General features: G+C 44.6%; 1 protein-coding gene across 1 annotated transcript in view; it reads left to right on the top strand.

The window, feature by feature from the left end:
- Window positions 1-17,414, top strand: part of C1QL4 (complement C1q like 4) — a 32,654-nt gene extending 15,240 nt beyond the window's left edge. The window contains exon 2 of the mRNA XM_060253157.1: window positions 15,898-17,414. Coding sequence (XP_060109140.1) covers window positions 15,898-16,077 — 180 coding nt within the window. The 3' untranslated portion in view covers window positions 16,078-17,414. The remainder of the gene's footprint in view (window positions 1-15,897) is intronic.
- The last annotated feature ends 1,198 nt before the right edge of the window (window positions 17,415-18,612 follow it).

Below are 18,612 nucleotides of genomic sequence, written 5' to 3'. Positions count from 1 at the left end.
CAGATTGCAACATGTTGACGTTCTCAACTATATGTCGCATTTAAGAGACCCTTTAGCATAGAGCCAATGTGGTGTAATGGTTAATGTCAGACTAGGGTCTGGGAATTTCAGGTTCAAATCCCCACTTGGCCATGAAACCTTGCTGGGGGACCTTGGACCAATCACACACTCTCAACCTAACCACCTCGTAGGGTTGTTGCGAGGATGAAATGGAAGAAAGGAGAATGATGTCAGCTGCTTTGGGTCTCTATAAAAGAATTAAATAATTAAATTACCCCAAAGGATAATTTAGGGTTTTTAAAAATTATTTAGGGCCCCCTCAGAATCTGAGATCGTACACTGTAGTGTGCTTAGTTTGTTCATATATCTAACTCTGCTGTTCCCCTGCCCCCCATCTCTTATCTGCTCCTCCCTCCCCCCAGCCAAGCATTAGGCAGCATCCTGCACCTTCCATCTCTCTGGCAAGGTATTTGTCTTAGAGCCACAGCTCTCTCTCCACACAAAGTAGGCCTCAGTGTTCCATCTTACCAGACCCTGAACCCAATTCCAAGTTAAGCATCATATTAAGAACAGCAATAACAAAGGAAGGAAAAGTATATTTTACGTAGTCTGTTACTGCTTGCAGCACTGTCTTTACTAGCGATCAGCTTTATACCACCATTCTAAATATAATGTAATTCTCTGCATAGGGTTGATGCTAATCAATTGAGAGTTGTTGTAAGGAAGAGAAACCCATGCTTCTGAATGAAGAATGGCCAGTGGGCGGGGGGGGGGGGGGGGGAAGCACTTACCCCTTAGAAGTCTCTTAGTTAAACTAATATAATTCCAGCAAAAGGCAATAATCTTGGATAGCAGAACTGCTAAAGACGTGAAACCTCTTCCTAATTTCTTCCTCCATACAGAATAGATCTATTCTCCCTTCACATGTCTGCTCAATTTCCCTACTGACTCTCCACAGAGATAATTAACACAGTGAGACCTCTTCATTAATTTATTCAAACTTTTTCAGAGTGCCCCCTAGTGGGAGACTGAGAGGTTGGAGTGCATTTCAACGCCGCGTGGATGTGTATGCATGAGGCGGTACAAAGAATGCCGTTATTGCAGCATCTTGTATTTGAGATTCTCTACATGATTTGGGACAATGGACTCTGTTAGGGAAGCTCTGTCTTAGTGAGTGCAAAGAGCTTACAGATCTGAATTTCAGCAGCATTGACTGCTGGAAGCAAAATAAATACACCTCCCCCCCTCCTGAAAGTCAATTCAGACCTTTAGTACCTAGGAGCAGCTAAATATCAGTGTGCAAGCTTTTGAGTTCTACAGAACTCTTGAGCAGGTTGGATATGGTGGGGAGATACATTAGGCTATGATGTTAAAGCCTCATCTGCCTTTGCCAACTGTTCAGGTGATGCTGGGTTCAGCTGGTATCAGGTTGTGCTTTTTGTCCCATTGCAGAATCCAGTACATGTGTGGCCCTTCAACCAAGAAAATAATGCTCCCCTCCTGAGCCATTCTGGTCCAAGAAAACAGCATGAAGGGGAAAGCTGTAGCCCTTCTTCCCTTGGTGCCATAGTCCTGAACCCAATCCAGCCCTAAGGCACTTGAGGAAGTAAGCTCCCTGCGGATCAACTTGGATCAGGGCAGGGGAATGCTGACTTGGCTCACAGCCAAAAGTATTCTGTAGTCTGGCTATGAAGGAAATTGACACCTTCCATCTGAAAATACATAAAACCAGCAGATGATCAATTCAAACGTCTGTTGTCTGATCAATTCAAATGTCAGTTTGTTGAAGTGGCTAAGAGTGACGGATTCTGATCTGATGAACCAAGTTTGAATCCCCACTCCTTCACATGCACCTGCTGGGTGACCTTGGGCCAGTCATAGTTCTCTCAGAATTGTTCTCTCAAGAGCAGTTCTCTCAGAGCTCTCTCAGCCCCACCTACCTCATAAGGTGCCTGTTATAGGGAGAGGAAGGGAAGGCTCTTGTAAGCTGCTGTGGTACTCTCTGTTCCCAAATAGCAAACATCTGCCCCAATGTCCAATAATGTGTGTTGCTAAACTGAAACATGGATGTTGTTCTACGTATGTTGTTCTACATATCTGTGTTATATGCATGTGAAGTGCAGGACTGCATGTGAAGTGCATCTTCTGGCACATCTGTGCTCAGTGTGCAAGAACAATAGAACAAAGTATGAGTCCAGTAGCACCTTTAAGACCAACAATGATTTTTTCCAGAATGTAAGCTTTTGTATGCATGCATACTTCTTCAGACAAGGAATGATGTACAGTGAGCAGAGCTACATATAGCTGGTGGGCAGTGGTTTAGAACAAGTTTGTGTGCCAGCAGTACAACCTGGTATGTTGAATTCCACTGGCCTTGTTGAGAATCCGGGTACTAAATCAGTTGTCTTTTATGCCCATATTAATCAACCACATACAACCCAAATAGCACATTACTATTTCCTAGCTTGGGCGTTGAAGATTTAAAAAAAAAAATCCAATCACCACTCCTCAAAATCAATACCTTTCCATCCATTTTTAATTTGGAAAGTTCAAGCATCATCAGAGCAATCTTGGGCTCTCAGGGCTCCAGAGAGAGGGGCCAGTGCTTTCCTGTTGTATTATATTTTTATTTCAGCTCACTAAACAGTCAGGAAAAATAAATAAAAGAGGGGCTGGATTTTTAGTCAATTTCGCAAAGAACGCAGAGCAGACAGCAAATTCCCCAAGCAGAATTTGAACCAGCAACTCTGGGACAGAGAAGATTCCCCATTAAATCCTGTCCATCGCCCTAGGTAGTTACCCTATGTTTATGGCTCCAGAATAAGCCCCACATGGCAAGTTTATCCCTTTCTTTGCTGATACAAGCAGTATTTCATCTCCCCTGTTGACAGCTTGATCCGTGTAAGAGCTCACTCTATTGTCAGAGATTTGTTTGGAGAGGTCTGGTGCAGGCCTCTTTTGATCTGTCTATCGAGAGAATTTATTACCAGGACACTGTCACTATAGCCTTAGAATACCCCATATCATTGGCTGTCTGTCCTGAAATGTCATATCATTGGCTGTCTGAAAGAACTCAAAGTTGAACTTGTGGATCTTCTAACAAAAATCTGTAATCTTTCATTGAAATCTGCCTCCGTTCCTGAGGACTGGAAGGTAGCAAATGTCACCCCCCATCTTTAAAAAGGGTTCCAGAGGAGATCCGGGAAATTACAGGCCAGTCAGTCTGACTTCAATACCAGGAAAGTTGGTAGAAACCATTATCTAGGACAGAATGAGTAGGCACATTGATGGACACGGGTTATTGAGGAAGACTCAGCATGGGTTCTGCAAGGGTAGATCTTGCCTCACTAACCTGTTAATTTCTTTGAGGGGGTGAACAAACATGTGGACAAAGGAGACCCGATAGATGTTGTTTACCTTGACTTCCAGAAAGCTTTTGATAAAGTTCCTCATCAAAGGCTCCTTAGAAAGCTTGAGAGTCATGGAGTAAAAGGACAGGTCCTCTTGTGGATCAAAAACTGGCTGAGTAATAGGAAGCAGAGAGTGAGTATAAATGGGCAGTCTTCGCAGTGGAGGAGGGTAAGCAGTGGGGTGCCGCAGGGCTCAGTACTGGGTCCCATGCTCTTTAACTTGTTCATTAATGATTTAGAGTTGGGAGTGAGCAGTGAAGTGGCCAAGTTTGCGGATGACACTAAATTGTTCAGGGTGGTGAGAACCAGAGAGGATTGTGAGGAACTGGTTGCTGCACCTCAAAAGGGATATTATAGCATTGGAGAAAGTCCAGAAAAGGGCAACTAGAATGATTAAAGGGCTGGAACACTTTCCCTATGAAGAAAGGTTGAAACGCTTGGGACTCTTTAGCTTGGAGAAACGTCGACTGCGGGGTGACATGATAGAGGTTTACAAGATAATGCATGGGATGGAGAAAGTAGAGAAAGAAGTACTTTTCTCCCTTTCTCACAATTCAAGAACTCGTGGGCATTCGATGAAATCACTGAGCAGACAGGTTAAAACTGATAAAAGGGAGTACTTCTTCACCCAAAGGGTGATTAACATGTGGAATTCACTGCCACAGGAGGTGGTGGCGGCCACAAGCATAGCCACCTTCAAGAGGGGTTTAGAAAAAAATATGGAGCCATCAGTGGCTATTAGCCATAGTGTGTGTGTGTGTATATAAAAATTTGCCACTGTGTGACACAGAGTGTTGGACTGGATGGGCCATTGGCCTGATCTAACATGGCTTCTCTTATGTTCTTATGTCCTCAACACACATATACAGTGAAGGAAGGTACATGACACACATCTCGCCCTGTGATCTGCAACCCTGAGGAGCATGGTAGGATTAAGCGGTTTGCCCAAAGCAAGCCCAGGCATCTGTAGCACAGCAGGAAGGTTAACCCCAAACAAGAGGCTGCAATTGTAGGAATGTTTATATTAGAGTAAGTCCCACTTGAGTTACTTGCAAGCAAACACATACACGATCAAGCATTTGTACATTGACTCATTTCTCATAGCAGTGACAGTAATACTTAACTAGAGGAAACATCTACAATTACCTCAAAGAAATGGCTCTTTATATTGCAGAGGTAGAGCTACTATCGCTTTTGGCAACAGTAGCTATGATGACCCTGCTAGTTCATGTGGACTAGCACCCGTAAAAATGTGTAGAATACCCGAATGTGTAGATTACCCACAAAGACAGATTTGTCCCCCTCTTCTTCCCAGCAATCAGCCCAACTGATGCTGTAGTGAGCCTCAAGCACAGAGAAGCTACTTGCAGTGGAAAGTCTTGCAGTGCCAGAGCTGGCTCAGCTGATTGCAGCATGCCACACAGTGTGAAGGTAGATAACTCTCTCTTCCAGCAAAGCTACTGGTTCCACCCACCTCAGTTTGTCCTCTTCTTAGATGTATGTTTTTCTAGTGGTAGGGCTGTACCATGCAGAGGGTCCCAGGTTCAATTCCCTTATGAACTTGCCTGAGCACCAGGGCTTTTTTTTTGTAAAAAAAAGCCCAGCAGGAACTTATTTGCATATCAAGCCATACCCCCTGATGTCACCATTGTTTCATACAGGACATTTTGTAGAAAAGGCCCAGCAGGAACTCATTTGCATATTAGGCCACACCACCTGCTGCCAAGCCAGTTGGAACTGTATTCCTCCTCAAAAAAGGCCCTGCTGACCACTAGTAGGGTTGCCAAGTCCAATTCAAAAAATATTTGGGGACTTTGGCGGTAGAGCCAGGAGACATTGGGGGTGGAGCCATAAGCAAAGTTGTGACAAGCACAATTGAACTCCAAAGGAAGTTCTGGCCATCACATTTAAGGGGACCACATACCTTTTTAATGCCTTCCCTACATTAGAAATAATGAAGGATGGGCACCTTCTTTTGGGGCTCATAGAATTGGACCCCTTTTTGAAACTTGGAGAGCATTTTGAGGAGACTCATCAGATACTACGCTGAAAATTTTGTACCTCTACCTCAAAAAACCGCCCATCTGGAGCCCCAGATACCCCGGAATTAATTCTCCATTATACCCTATGGTCCAGCAGACATTTCCCCCCTCCCTCCCATTTCTGATTACCCTGAAGCTCCGGAGGGCCTCCAAACTGGGGCTCCTCTGCCCCCACCTGGGGATTGGCACCTGTACTCATGAGTTGCTGAACTTTCAAGTTTTTCACAGTAACACAGGGCAACCAAAGGTTCAAGTTTACCTTCACACTATGAAAACGATCTCTGCAAGGATTGTGCAACAAACAGGGGGGCAGTCTGTGTGTGTGTGTGTGTGTGTGTGTGTGTGTGTGTGAGTGAGAGAGAGAGAGAGAGAGAGAGAGAGAGAGAGAGAGAGCAGCGTAGCCCCTGTTCTTTTCAAATATCGTTGTGGAGGAACCAGCCAGTAAGTGTGTGTGTGTGTGTGTGTGAGAGAGAGGGTTGCTTATCCCCAGGTTTGGAGGCCCTCCCCCCCCCCCTCCTTAAGGTCATCAGAAAGCGGTGGGGGTGGGGAGGGAAATGTCTACTGGGCAATTATTCCCTATGGAGAACGATTCCCACATAGGGAATAATGGGGAATTGATCTGTGGGTATTGGGGGCTCTGGAGGGGCTGTCTTTTGAGGTAGAGGCACCAAATTTTCTGTATAGCATCTAGTGCCTCTCCCCGAAATACCCCCCAAGTTTCAAAAACATTTGACCAGGGGGTCCAATTCTATGAGATCCAAAAGAAGGTGCCCCTATCCTTCATTATTTCCTGTGGAAGGCATTTTAAAAAGTGTGCTGTCCCTTTAAATGTGATGGCCAGAACTCCCTTGGAGTTCAGTTATGCTTGTCACACCCTTGCTCCTGGCTCCACCCCAATATTTCCTGGCTCCACTCCCAAACTATCCTGGCTCCACCCCCAAAGTCCACAGATATTTCTTGAATTGGACTTGGCAACCCTAAAGCTTCCTGAGGGGGAAAGGCACATGATGGCTATGGGGGCGGGGCTTCCCCCCTGTCGGCCAGCTGACTGGGGGTGGGAAGGAGCCTGGGAAAGTGGGAAACCCTGGCTGGGACCTGGGGATTGGCAAGCCTAACCACTACAGTCATCCTTGGAGGCCCTGCTTGGGAGGCCCCAGCCTTCTGAGATTAAGCAGGCGGCAACCCAGGAAAGGGCCTTCTCAGTCATGGCACCACAACTTGGGAACTGTCTTCCCAGGAAGACTCAAGTCACCTATCCTCTCCTGTTGCCATCTTCCTTTGCTTTCTAAATGGTCATGACCCCATTTCCCAAAGGATTCAAAGACTTGGGGTGGGGTCAGTTGTGGGAACTGGCAACTAAGGTGATTAGAACACCATCACACCTAGGGGAGCAAGCCCTTGTTTTTTTTCTGCATCTGAGTGGATTAAAATCCGATTTTTATTTCCCCCACACACACATTGTATTGAATGTCCCTTTAAAATAAGTAGATTTAGTACTAATAAAACTCAGCAAATTGCTGTTATTTAAACCTGGATGGAAGATCCTCTGTCAAACACACTGAGAAAAATGGGGGGAAATAAATGTTGGTTTAGTGCTCAAATGTTTATATGGTTGTCACCTTGGGGACCTGAACTGGCTGGAAAGGTGACATAAAAATGTTTTAAATAAATAAACATCTGATGCTCAAAATCCAGAACAGTTGAAGTATGAATATTGACAACTTGTTGTTGGCTAAATTACATAGATATTTAGCACAGAATCCAACATGAAATACAATCCTAAACAGTGTTATATCCTTTTAAATCCACTGAAGGATTTAGAAGGGCATCACACTTCAGTGTCATCCTAAGAGATCTTTTCTGGAATTAAGCCCCATTGAATAAAATGAAATTTACTTATACTGAGTAAGTTAAGCAATTTTAACAGCACTGAATTTCAAACAAGAGAGTATTTAAGCTTTTTTCAGGATGAGTTAACATGTTTGGCTTGACTCTCACTTTCATCTTTTTTTAAAAAAAAACATTCTTTGCATCTGCAAAAACTGGACATTTAGTAAGTGATCATACAGGCATAAAGAGAAAACCAAAACAGAAGTCTTTTCACCCATTCATGCCACACCTACCTAATTCTGTAGCCCCCAAATGCATGTGCATTTTACATCCAACAGTTTTTATTTGTTCCTAAGTAGCATAAAGGATCAACAAGTTTTGTTGTTACTTGAAATCAATTACTTTCCATCCTTGATCTAGAAATATATGGATTACGGAACAGGATAATTGATTTAAATCAATGGTTTTAAAAGCTGTCTCTCTTTTCTCGGCAATTTCAATTGCTTTGATTTAAATCAATCAGCCCTATCCTTGATCAAAGATGCAAATGTTTTCATTTGGTAGCAAATCAACAACATTTCCGAGCAGTAATAAGACAGAAAGCTAAAGACATGAGAGAGAGAATGAGAGAGAGAGATCTATATAGATACAGAACCAATGCACTTCACCCTCTACAAGCAATTCATGAGCTCCTTGGATTCCACTTTCTGCCCTTCAAAGATGACAGGTCTATTTTATTGTCTGTCTAGTCTATTTCATTTCCAAATCAGCCCAATATTATCCTGTATTTGGATGAGAAAAGCCCATAGAAAGGTTAAAAGAAAAATACAATCACAACAGCATCCTCCATTCTGGATCCTGAAAATGCTTTTGGATGGGTTGATACTGGTACCGGAACATATATTTGTTCATACTTAAAACAAGCACAAATGTATTTGTATATTTTTGGGATATATAGATAACAGGTGTATATCTTAAGAATACATGCACAAATAGGACAAATGCAGAACACTGATGGGCTGGAAACAGGAGGCAGATGAACAAAATCTTCCTCTTGATCTGTACAAATGAGCATACTTTTTGATGCATACATATATGTTTTGACAGGTATGTGTATTTGGACATATATTTGTGTGTGTCACTATCCATGCAGCACACATGAATAGTAGCAGGTTGGTGAACTGAAGTTAGCTGTGCTGCAGGTGTTTTAAAAAGCGGACTAAGCAGCATAAGCTTCATCACTGAAGTAATTAATAATGCAAATGTAATTAATGAATGCTGCATTAATTCTGTTTAATTTAATTACATTTCACATCATGAAACAACAAAGGGGGAGGGAATCACTGATCCTGCACAGCATTTCCCAAGCTACCAAAACCCACCAGGTTTAGTTTGCAATTCCCCCCCCCCGCCCCAACATTTCCTTTCCATATTTCACAAAGCTTTTGTTTGGAGGGGGGGGGGGAGCCAGGCATCCAAGCCCTGATCATTCTATACAGTTATTCAATGTGTTTTGTTAGAAACCAGGAAACCAGAAAAAAAGATGCTGTTGTTTAAAATTGTCTATAAGCCAATTAGCAGGCAGAGGTTTGCAAACCCAGAAGACGAGACATATAATTTTGCAGGAGAGATGCCACCTTGGTTATGTGCAGTAAAGGATTTGGAGATCATCAAGGGGAACAAGTTTATTACAGTGAGTTTTGGCCACTGTGTGACACAGAGTGTTGGACTGGCATGGCCATTGGCTTGATCCAACATGGCTTCTCTTATGTTCTTACAGCTTGGTTAAATACACCCAGCCACCATAGATTCCCCCCTGACAATTCACTCCCACTGCAAACAGCACCTCATCCTAACACCTCCACCCCTATGTTATCCTCCCATCCCCCTGCAGGTTTCCTTCAGGGCAGCATCATTTTCTTCTCTCTTTGCCATTCTTTTCCCATACTCTCCCATCTTCTGATCTTCTATCAGCATAGTAACAACAACTCACATAGCCTAGGATCAATTGACCTATGGACAAAGTGCGGTTCACAACTCTGAGATGAATTACAACAAAACTCAGAATGGTTGAGGCTCCTTTCTGACCTTCCTATCTAACACATCATTATTCTGTTAGCCGTGGACCTTATGGCAGGGAGGGAAGTAAAGGGCCCTTCCATTCCAACAATCCCCCACCCTTCTCCACGCCCTCATTCCAGCATCAAAACTGCTGCTGGGAGGACAGACCAAAGAGAAGGAGTCAAACCACCACCACAGCAGCCACCTGGAAAGAAGAACAAGCTGGTCACACTGTGGTAGTGCTGGTTCAATGGCCAGATAGCTTTCCTTGGGGCACCTTGGCAGTCTCTTTTACTGAGGCTGCTTTGCCTCATGCTGAGGAGAGAGCAGGAAGAGTGGAAAGTCCTTCCCCTCACTCCAGACACACAAGGGCTGACTAAGCTTCAGCAGTGATGGAGAGAGATAACCTTACATGCTCAGAGATACTCTGGTAATTTAAAAGGTTATAGTCACAGTTATATTTTTAATATTGCTTATTATATGACCACTGAGGAAGTCTAGGGTTGCTAAACAGAGGCAAGCAGACAGACAATATCAAGCAAACCACCTTGGAATGTCTCTTGCCTTGAAAACAGAGTTGCTGTAGGTCAGCTGTGACTTGACAGCGCTTTCCACCACAATATGGCTGATGGCAAGGATGAATGTGGCTCTCTGCAAGCCATGGAGTAAGTAGCACAGCTGTAAAAGACATCAATATTAGCCCTGCACTGAAAATCCTTATTGATATATAGCTGCATTCTGTGGTCCCTTCCCTCAAGCAGTGCTTTTCCTCAAGAGAAAGCACCATAATGTTAAAATGTCTTTCAAATAGAACAAAGTTTGAATTCAGTGGCACCTTTAAGACCAACAAAGTTTTTTTCAAGGTATAATAAGCTTTTGTGCCTTGAATAAAACTTTGTTGGTCTTAAGGGTGCCACTGAATTCAAATTTTGTTCTACCATTTCAGGCCTACCCACCTGGGTTTGTCTTTCAAAGAGTCATCTTATAAAACAAACACAGCAATTTTAGAAGGAAACCATAGGGCCCAGATGCAGGCAGTACTAGTCTTGAAGCAACAACCCTCTAGTAACACAAACATTAGTTCTCCCCTAACCAGATTGAAAGCTGGTTTACACGCACTCCCCAAAATTCAGATTGAGCAAGCCAGTTTCTGCTGCTACTATCTTGTGTCATTCAAGGCATGTTTTGGAGCACCTTTCACAGAGCTGCCAAAGTACCCATAATCAGGGCCCATGGTCACCTCCAACACACCAATCCACACCATAGCTCAAAGGGGGGCTGTTGTGACATCCAGGGCTTTTTTTGTAACAGGAACTCCTTTGCATATTAGGCCACATACCCCTGTTGTAGCCAGTCCTCTTGGAGCTTACAGTAGGCCCTGTACTAAAAGCCCTGTAAACTCTTTGAGGATTGACTACACCAGGGATGTGTGGCCTAATACGCAAAGGAGTTCCTGCTACAAAAAAAAACCTTCTAAAAAACCATGTTCTGAATCAAATAGGAAAAGAAATCTTTGCATTTTGTCTGCAGGCCATAATCCCATTTCCGTGGAACCAATATTTTGCCTCCCAAGAGTCAAGTTTGTTTCAGTCCCCAAATGTCTAAGAAGATATATTGTCCTTCAGGAAATCCTTGTTAGTAATTTATGTATATCGTGTTTGTGTTTTTTACCAGTGATGAAACAGTCATCCAAGCCATACGGACAAATATTGCTTTGTCATTCAGTGGAATCACACTCCTGTTGGCACGAGTCCCTGAGTCTAATCACGTATTCATATCAGGGAAAAGATGTCTCTCCTGAATGTTGTGCTGTCTTTTGTTTTGCATTCAGTATTCTTCAATCCTGCCCTTCCTCCAAGGAGCTCAAGGGGCATACATCCATCTCCCCCCCCCCCTCTGTTTTGTGCTCACAACAACCGTATGAGGAAGGTTAGGCCAATGCCTAGCCCATGGACATCTAGCCAGCTTCATGGCACTGTAGGGATTTGAACCTGGGCCTATTTTCTAGTCAGATCCTTACAGTACACTTAAAAAAAAAACTGAATAGGGGAGGAGAAACTAATTCATTCAAAATGATGTTTTACAGGTTTAAATATGCAAAGAGAGTCGGCTGCTTCCAGCTGCTCATTAAATACAAAGACAGCAAAAACAGTTCAGGTCACCTGCTGGCAAAGGTGCTGCAAAAGGGACTGGACTTGGGTGGTGAAAGGTCAGTTCCCGAGGATTGGTGACGATGGAGGCAGGGAGTGCGAAGTATTCACCTGTTGAATTTCTGACTGCCTCCTATCCATTGGGGAATCTTGTGTCTAAATTTCCTGGACCAGAAAGCACAATTATTTCTTTTATGGCTCCAGGTCAGTGAACAGTACTGGGGGATGCCATGTCCCATTTCTCAACTGCTGCAGTCTTTTCCTTTACCCTTCTTGCTTTTTCTGCATGCAGGACTCCAGTTTATTCCCCCTGCCCTCCAACAGGCCAGAAGGGCCACCCAGCCAAGTGTAAATCTAGGTCTGCAGGACCAGGATAGGGAACATCAGTCCCACAGGCACACGTCACCACGGCCCTGCTATGGGACAGAACAAGTCAGGAGTAATGCAGACGCAATGATTTCATAGAGCATGGTGATGGCAGGCAACATGAATTTTAGACAAACACAGGATGCCTGATGCAGCAGAGACACCTGCGGAACCTCAGCACCATTTTTAAAATTCTTGCTGGGACTTGCAGCATGCAAGCAACCCTCTCTCGCGTTGTTGAAAGGTTCTCTTCTTGGTGCAGATTTCTATAGACTTTGATCAAGAGTCCTTTTAATTGCCTTCGCGCCAAGACAAACAGTCCTGGCCATTTTAATCTCTCTTCATTCTTTATTTATGAATCCGAATGACTTTTAGAGTCGGATGGGCCGGCTCATGCAAGCCAAGCGTACTTAGTACACAAAAGTGTCTGCTAGATGAAGGCTACATTACTTTTGCTACTTCCTCTAAAAAAAAGTGAATCAATGCACAGCATTAACGCAGCATGAAACCTTGTGGGGAACTGAATTGAAGACAATGTGCCTAGAAGGGTGTAACTCTGCTTAGGATACCACTGCAAGTAAAGCACAGACTTCCCTTGGCATCTCACTCTTAGGCAACTGTACTATTACAGAGTTTCTTTTATACCCCGTTTTTCCTCCCCAAAGGGGACCCAAAGCAGCTCACAACATCATTCCGCCTTCCTCTGCTTTATCTTTATCTGTGAGGTAGGTTAGGCTGATAGAATCACCCCGCTCCGGCAGGCCATTCCACAACTGGGTTGCCATGTCCATCCAGGTTGGGAAACTCCTGGAGATTTGAGGGTGGGGGTGGAAGTTGCTCAGCAGGGATATGAAGCTGCCTTTCTATCCAGCGAAACTCATCCATCTTGTCTAGAGACCTGTTGCAGTTATGGGAAAACACCAGGCTTTGTCTTTCAAGTCAGATGATCCTGGGAGAAAGTGTGTGGGGGGGGAGGGTTGCATCTGCATTAACTCATTTCTCCAGCAGTAATGCTGGATCCTTTATCACCCCTGGGTTCTTAACCCAGACAGCAAGCTTCCATGGCAGAGTGGAGATTTGAACAAGGGTCTCACAAACCCTAGTCCCAACTCTAGCCAAGCCACCACACCATACTTGATCACCATCCTGAAACAGTATCCAAAACGATATTTCTTATTCAAGCCTCTATCTGAAAGTTTGCCACTCCTAACAGAAGAGGAGATTGGATTTATACCCTGCCCTTCACTCGGAGTCTCAGAGCAACTTACAGTCTTCTTCCCTTCCTCTCCCCACAACAGACACCCTGTGAAGTAGCTGGGGCTGAGAGAGCTCTGAGAGAACTGCTCTTGAGAGAACAGTTCTGAGAGGAACTGTGACTGACCCAAGGTCACCCAGCATGGGGGGGGGGGAGAAGTGAGGAATCAAACCCAGTTCTCCAGATTAGAGTTCACTGCTCTTAACCACTACACCCCAGCCACAGCCCAGAACCCATAACAGAACCCAGCCTGACCATATGGAATATTTACTTGGAAGTAATCCCAGTTCTATCCAACTGGTACATGGGACTGCAGTCTGCAAACATTTCTTAAGGCAATTTGTTTGAGTCAATTTGTAAGGCAGACAGACAGCCTATATTGGCCAGAATTCATGGTTAACCCTGCCAGCCAAAAATATGCCACCATAGACCTGCAGGGCATTGTAGCAAAAGAGTCTGAGGTGGACGTCCCAAAGGCCCAGGGGCTACAGGTACTGGAGGCCTTTGTGCACATGGATGAGGGCTCAGAAATAATAACCATTTGGGATGTACAGGCAGGTGTCTGGGCTAACCCCGGCTTGGTCTCTGAGCCCTCGGCTTCCTGTTGTCAATCTTCAGTTATTCTCTGCTTCTCCTTGTTTAATAGCTATTTGGTTTGCTCAGCACTGTGTGTGCCCGTGGGTTTAGCTGCACCATTCAAGTGCAGGATCTGTGAGCCTAGAACAGATCTCAAGAATTTCAGGTTTAATTTTTTTTTAACTGTCTAGCCCTTATACGGCTGTGGAGAGAAACTGGAAGAGACATGAGCACCCCTGCTTCACAAAATTTTAGAAATCAAAAGCATTCTGAGCAGGAATTTGAGTGCTCAGAGGACCCTTCTGCTTTTTGCGGAGGAGCAGATTACGCAGATATTTTGTGTTTGCATCACGTATTTAGGTTTCAGCATGTGTGCCTGCACACACACACAGAGGGTATAAAACTGCCTGTTTGAAGCTCTTTTGCCCTTAGTCCGAATGGTGTTCAGCAGTACCAGGAATAGCGTTCATTATTGTGCATTGCTAATACAGACCGATTCATTCAAGTTGTCGAGGCTGCACAAGACAGCACCAAAACAGTGGAGTAACAGAGGATTAGGCAATTCTCTTTTGTCATATAGTGCATATGATGCAGTGTCAAGAGCAGATTAGGATCTAGGGATACTCCTATCCCAATTCTGCCTTGATGCTCACTGGGAGACTCGGGCCAGCCACTCATTAAGGCTCCCTATTTCACAGCATCGTTGCGAAGATGAAATGCAGAAGGGGCAGGACCACATGCACCCCTCTGAGCTCCTTGGAGGAGGGGTGGGATGAAATGTAGAAGGCAGCTGTGCGAACGGTTGTGGGTCCTAAGGTATAGATGCAGCAAGCAGGCACTGTGCTTAAAAGACAGCTGAAACAGTTCAACAGGAGCACTCCTCCTTCCAAAGGTGGAGCTGCGTCTGTGCTACAATTCCACAGCAAAATGTATGTAATGAAATACTGTCTTGTTGTCAGAGTGTCAGATTAAGGTTTGGGAGGGCCAAGTTCCAATCCCTACTCTAACATGGAAGCTCACTGGGAGACCACGGGCCGGTCTTGGTCACACTCTTGGTCTAAACTGCCTCACAAGGTGATTGTGATAATAAAATGTTTCAGGGGAGAATAATGTGAGCTGTTTTGTGTTTCCGTTTGGAAGAGAGGCCCTGCCTTTCCTTGTGGCTCAAGGTGGAGTACAAAGCATAGGGATGATTGATGATGATGTTGTTGTTTTTGTGTTGTGATGATGGTGTCCATATCCTATGGTTCCCATTCCTCCCAAGTACACCTGCAGTCTACACCCCTAGCAAATAAAATGGACTTGCAGGACATCCTGAAATAGCCCCCCTTGCCTTCTCTGGGAGCCCCACTGCAGAGAGTGGGAGCTGCAGTAGAAAAGGGCTGAGGCTCCAGCTGATGCCAGGCAGGCTACCTTCAGTGGGAGAACAGCCTGCTGGGGGGAGAGAAGGTCCTTTCAACCACAAAATGTGACCTTGGGAGCAGAATTAAGTTTCCTGTAAAACTTCTGCTTAGGAAAAAGGTTTCTAGTCCTTATGGCTAGAAGACATATCGATAAGAAAGAACATGGTCAGGCTGTTCTGCTCAAGATCAGTTCTGGGAAAGCTCTCTCAGCCCCATCTACCTCACTGGGTGTCTATTGTGGGGAAGGAAGAGAAAGAAGATTGTAAGCCACTCTGAGACTTCTTTGGCTTACAAAGGGTGGGATATAAATCCAATCTCTTCTTCTTTCTACAGGGAAGCCCTAATCTGAGCTGGCTACAATTGCCCTTTTGAAAAAAAGATCCAATCACAAATGCCCTGGCATCTCATCAGTTAAGATCCAGCAGCGACAGTAGAACAAAATAAATGTGTGCCCACACCAGAGGAAACGAAGCCTCTATCAAACCACATTCAGTTCTCTTAAAAGCCATTGTCTGTTTGATATATGGGATGCCTGAATAGCAATCAACAGAGTGGGGCTTTAGGGCCACACGCAGATCTTTTACTTTGCCCACGGCTAGCTGAAGTATGCAAATAACATGCCATTTGAGAGTTCTACGGTTGTTTCAGGCTGCAAAACTTTGGAGGCCATTTTGGAGGAATATACTTTTGATTTCTTCTTGGAATAAGCAAAGCCCTGCTCATCAAAGGCTTACTCCAGGCTGCTGAGGGGGTCCCTTTCTGTCTTCCTCGCAGGACCTGCTAACCTCAGCTTGTTTCCCCCAGGTCCGTGCCAGTGCCATCGCACAAGATGCTGACCAGAACTACGATTATGCCAGTAACAGTGTGATCCTACACCTGGACGTGGGCGACGAAGTCTTCATCAAGCTGGACGGTGGGAAAGTCCATGGCGGCAACACCAACAAGTACAGCACCTTCTCCGGATTCATCATCTACCCGGATTGAGCCCTTCTGGCTCCTACCTCCCCACCCTTTTTTCCTATCCAAACCCTTTCCCCCCTCTGGGTCAGCTCACTATTCTTCTTGGCTTTACCATCTCCCTGGAGCCCTGGGGATCCTTTCTGCTAGTTCCAATCAACAGAGGACGGAACAGACACTTGGAGAAGGGAGACTCAGCCCTCCCCCTTGGGTCAATATGCTGTTTAGAGGGTGGGCAAAATAAGGGATTTAGGGTGCATGGGGAATTGGGGGGGTAGATACAGGGTAACAGAGTATCGTCCTGGGTGGGCCCCTGGTCAGTAGCAGCCATATCCCCTAGAGAGGCAAAATCTAGGTTTTGCGTAATATCCTTACTTTGAAAGAAAGGTTGATTAATGCAATGTGGGGTCCAAATCCACTGCTGATTGGTTGCAGGGTTCTGTTTCTATACCATCCACTCCCTAAACAATTCTAAGGAGCAAAGACTTAGAAAGTGAATTGATTTCATTAGCTCCCTTCCACAGGAAAAAAAAGGATGCCTTTTGTATATATTCCACAGACCGACTGATTGGTTGCCTGTGACAGGAGTCGTTACTTCATAGGCTATTATTTATCCAATAGAAAAAGCCAATGGGAAAGGCTGGGGTGAAAGTAGGAATAGCAGGGTTTAGTGTCCACACTCCCATTTCCCCTTAGGACAAGAGGTCATAAGCACATTTGGGAAACACTCGGGACTCCCGGTGCTATATGTCAATGGTGGGACAGGATTCAAATAAAAATGGTCTGTGTGCTCGGGTTCCACAGTATGAGCCCACTCCAGGTCAACAGTGGGAGAGAACTGTCCTTTTGAATGAATCTCCAAACCCCACTATATCAAAATAACCCTTGATGTACAAATAGGGGCTTTCAACCCCACATTCCTCCTGCCTTTGTACACTGAGCCACGTATTACTGGGGCTGATCCTCATATGGTGATCTATTGTTCAACTGCATGAATATATATAGAAATCCCTAACATAGAGACTTCCAACGGGGACAGAAGAGGACCGCAATCTGGGGGGGCCACTATGGCTTTGTGTGTAAGTATATCACTGTGGCTGCCCTGGAGACAATGGACTGCTTCATATCATGATATAAACCCTTGTAATCCAAACATTGACATACACGCCTGCAAGGACAGTCTCCCTGCCCCCCATTTCACAGTTGCCATTTTGGAATCAGGTAAGGCTGCTGATGACTGGATAGTTGATAGTATCCTAGCGCATTGCAACAGACCCCCAGAACTACCCCAATTCACACAACCATAACACTTGTAGAATATGCACCATCTTGACCACATTTGCTCCAGTCAAGTCCCACTGCTGCCATGTCCTCCCCAGAATAATACAGCATCCAAAAAAAATACACTCAAAGTCTGGTTATCATCGGTTTTCTCTAATAAAACACAGCTTCATCCCAATGTTGCACCACCCTTATAAGCTAATTACAATTTCTAACATCTCAAAAACCCTTGAGCCGGACTCTGAGCACACAAAACACTACAAGCTCTTTGGAATGCACCAACTTCAGACACCCTCTCAAATACCATGCATTTGAAACTTCAGCCATATCAGTTAGAGATCTTTTTTCTGCCAAGCAAAGTGAACACAGCCGCAGGTTCCCTCCAAAGTACACCCAACACATGCACACATATAGGCAGCCTTCAATGTGCACATCCTCTGATACACCATGGGTTGGATCCAACACAAAATGTCCACTTGCCCTACAGCTCTCAAAAATGACTACAGCAGCTGCTTGTGCCAAGCCAAACTTACTGTTTGCCCACTTGCATTTCTGCTTCCACAGTACCTTGTGCAACAAATTTCTGGGCAGTGTAATATGTAGGGATAAAAGCATTAGGCATTGCCCAAGATCTTACACAAGCAAAACTGCACAAAATCCACTTAGATCTCCACATCACTGGATCCAAGCCTTTGTCCTTCCATTGGAGGGGGGGCAGAGTAGGGGACTAATGAGGAAAGAAAGGACTTTCATTCCACATATCCACACCTAGTATATATATATCTGTATTCTCTTCAATGCGTGTGGCCATTTGACATATGAACTGAGATATACAGTTCATGTTTTGTGTATACATATCTGCAGATCTATTCATACTTCAGGACTACTAGATCAAATCAAACTAATACTAAACTAATTCCCAAGCAGTACCTGCTAACACTAATAGAGCTGTACATGCTGCCACCAGTATGGATGCCATGTGTATGTAGGGGATGTTAGAAGGAACACATTTCTCAGCACCAGAATAAATTTGAGGCACCAGCCTTGCTCAGGGCTGAATGCATGTTTCAAATTCCTTCATGCCCAAACTAAAAATTCTCTATTGATGCTCCTGGGGTTTTTCTTACCCAGGCAATACATGAAGATACGCCTGCTTGAAGTGATGTTCACAAATATTCACAGGCATGCATAGACTAGTGTGTTTGTGTGCAGGGCTTTTTTTTTTTTGTAGCAAGAACTCCTTTGCATATTAAGCCACACACCCCTGATGTAGGCAATCTT

The sequence above is a fragment of the Heteronotia binoei genome, chromosome 13 (genome assembly GCF_032191835.1).
Source record: "Heteronotia binoei isolate CCM8104 ecotype False Entrance Well chromosome 13, APGP_CSIRO_Hbin_v1, whole genome shotgun sequence".
Lineage (NCBI taxonomy): Eukaryota > Metazoa > Chordata > Lepidosauria > Squamata > Gekkonidae > Heteronotia > Heteronotia binoei.
The sequence above is the reverse complement of the archived record's forward strand: the minus strand, read 5'-3'. Positions and strand labels throughout refer to the sequence as shown.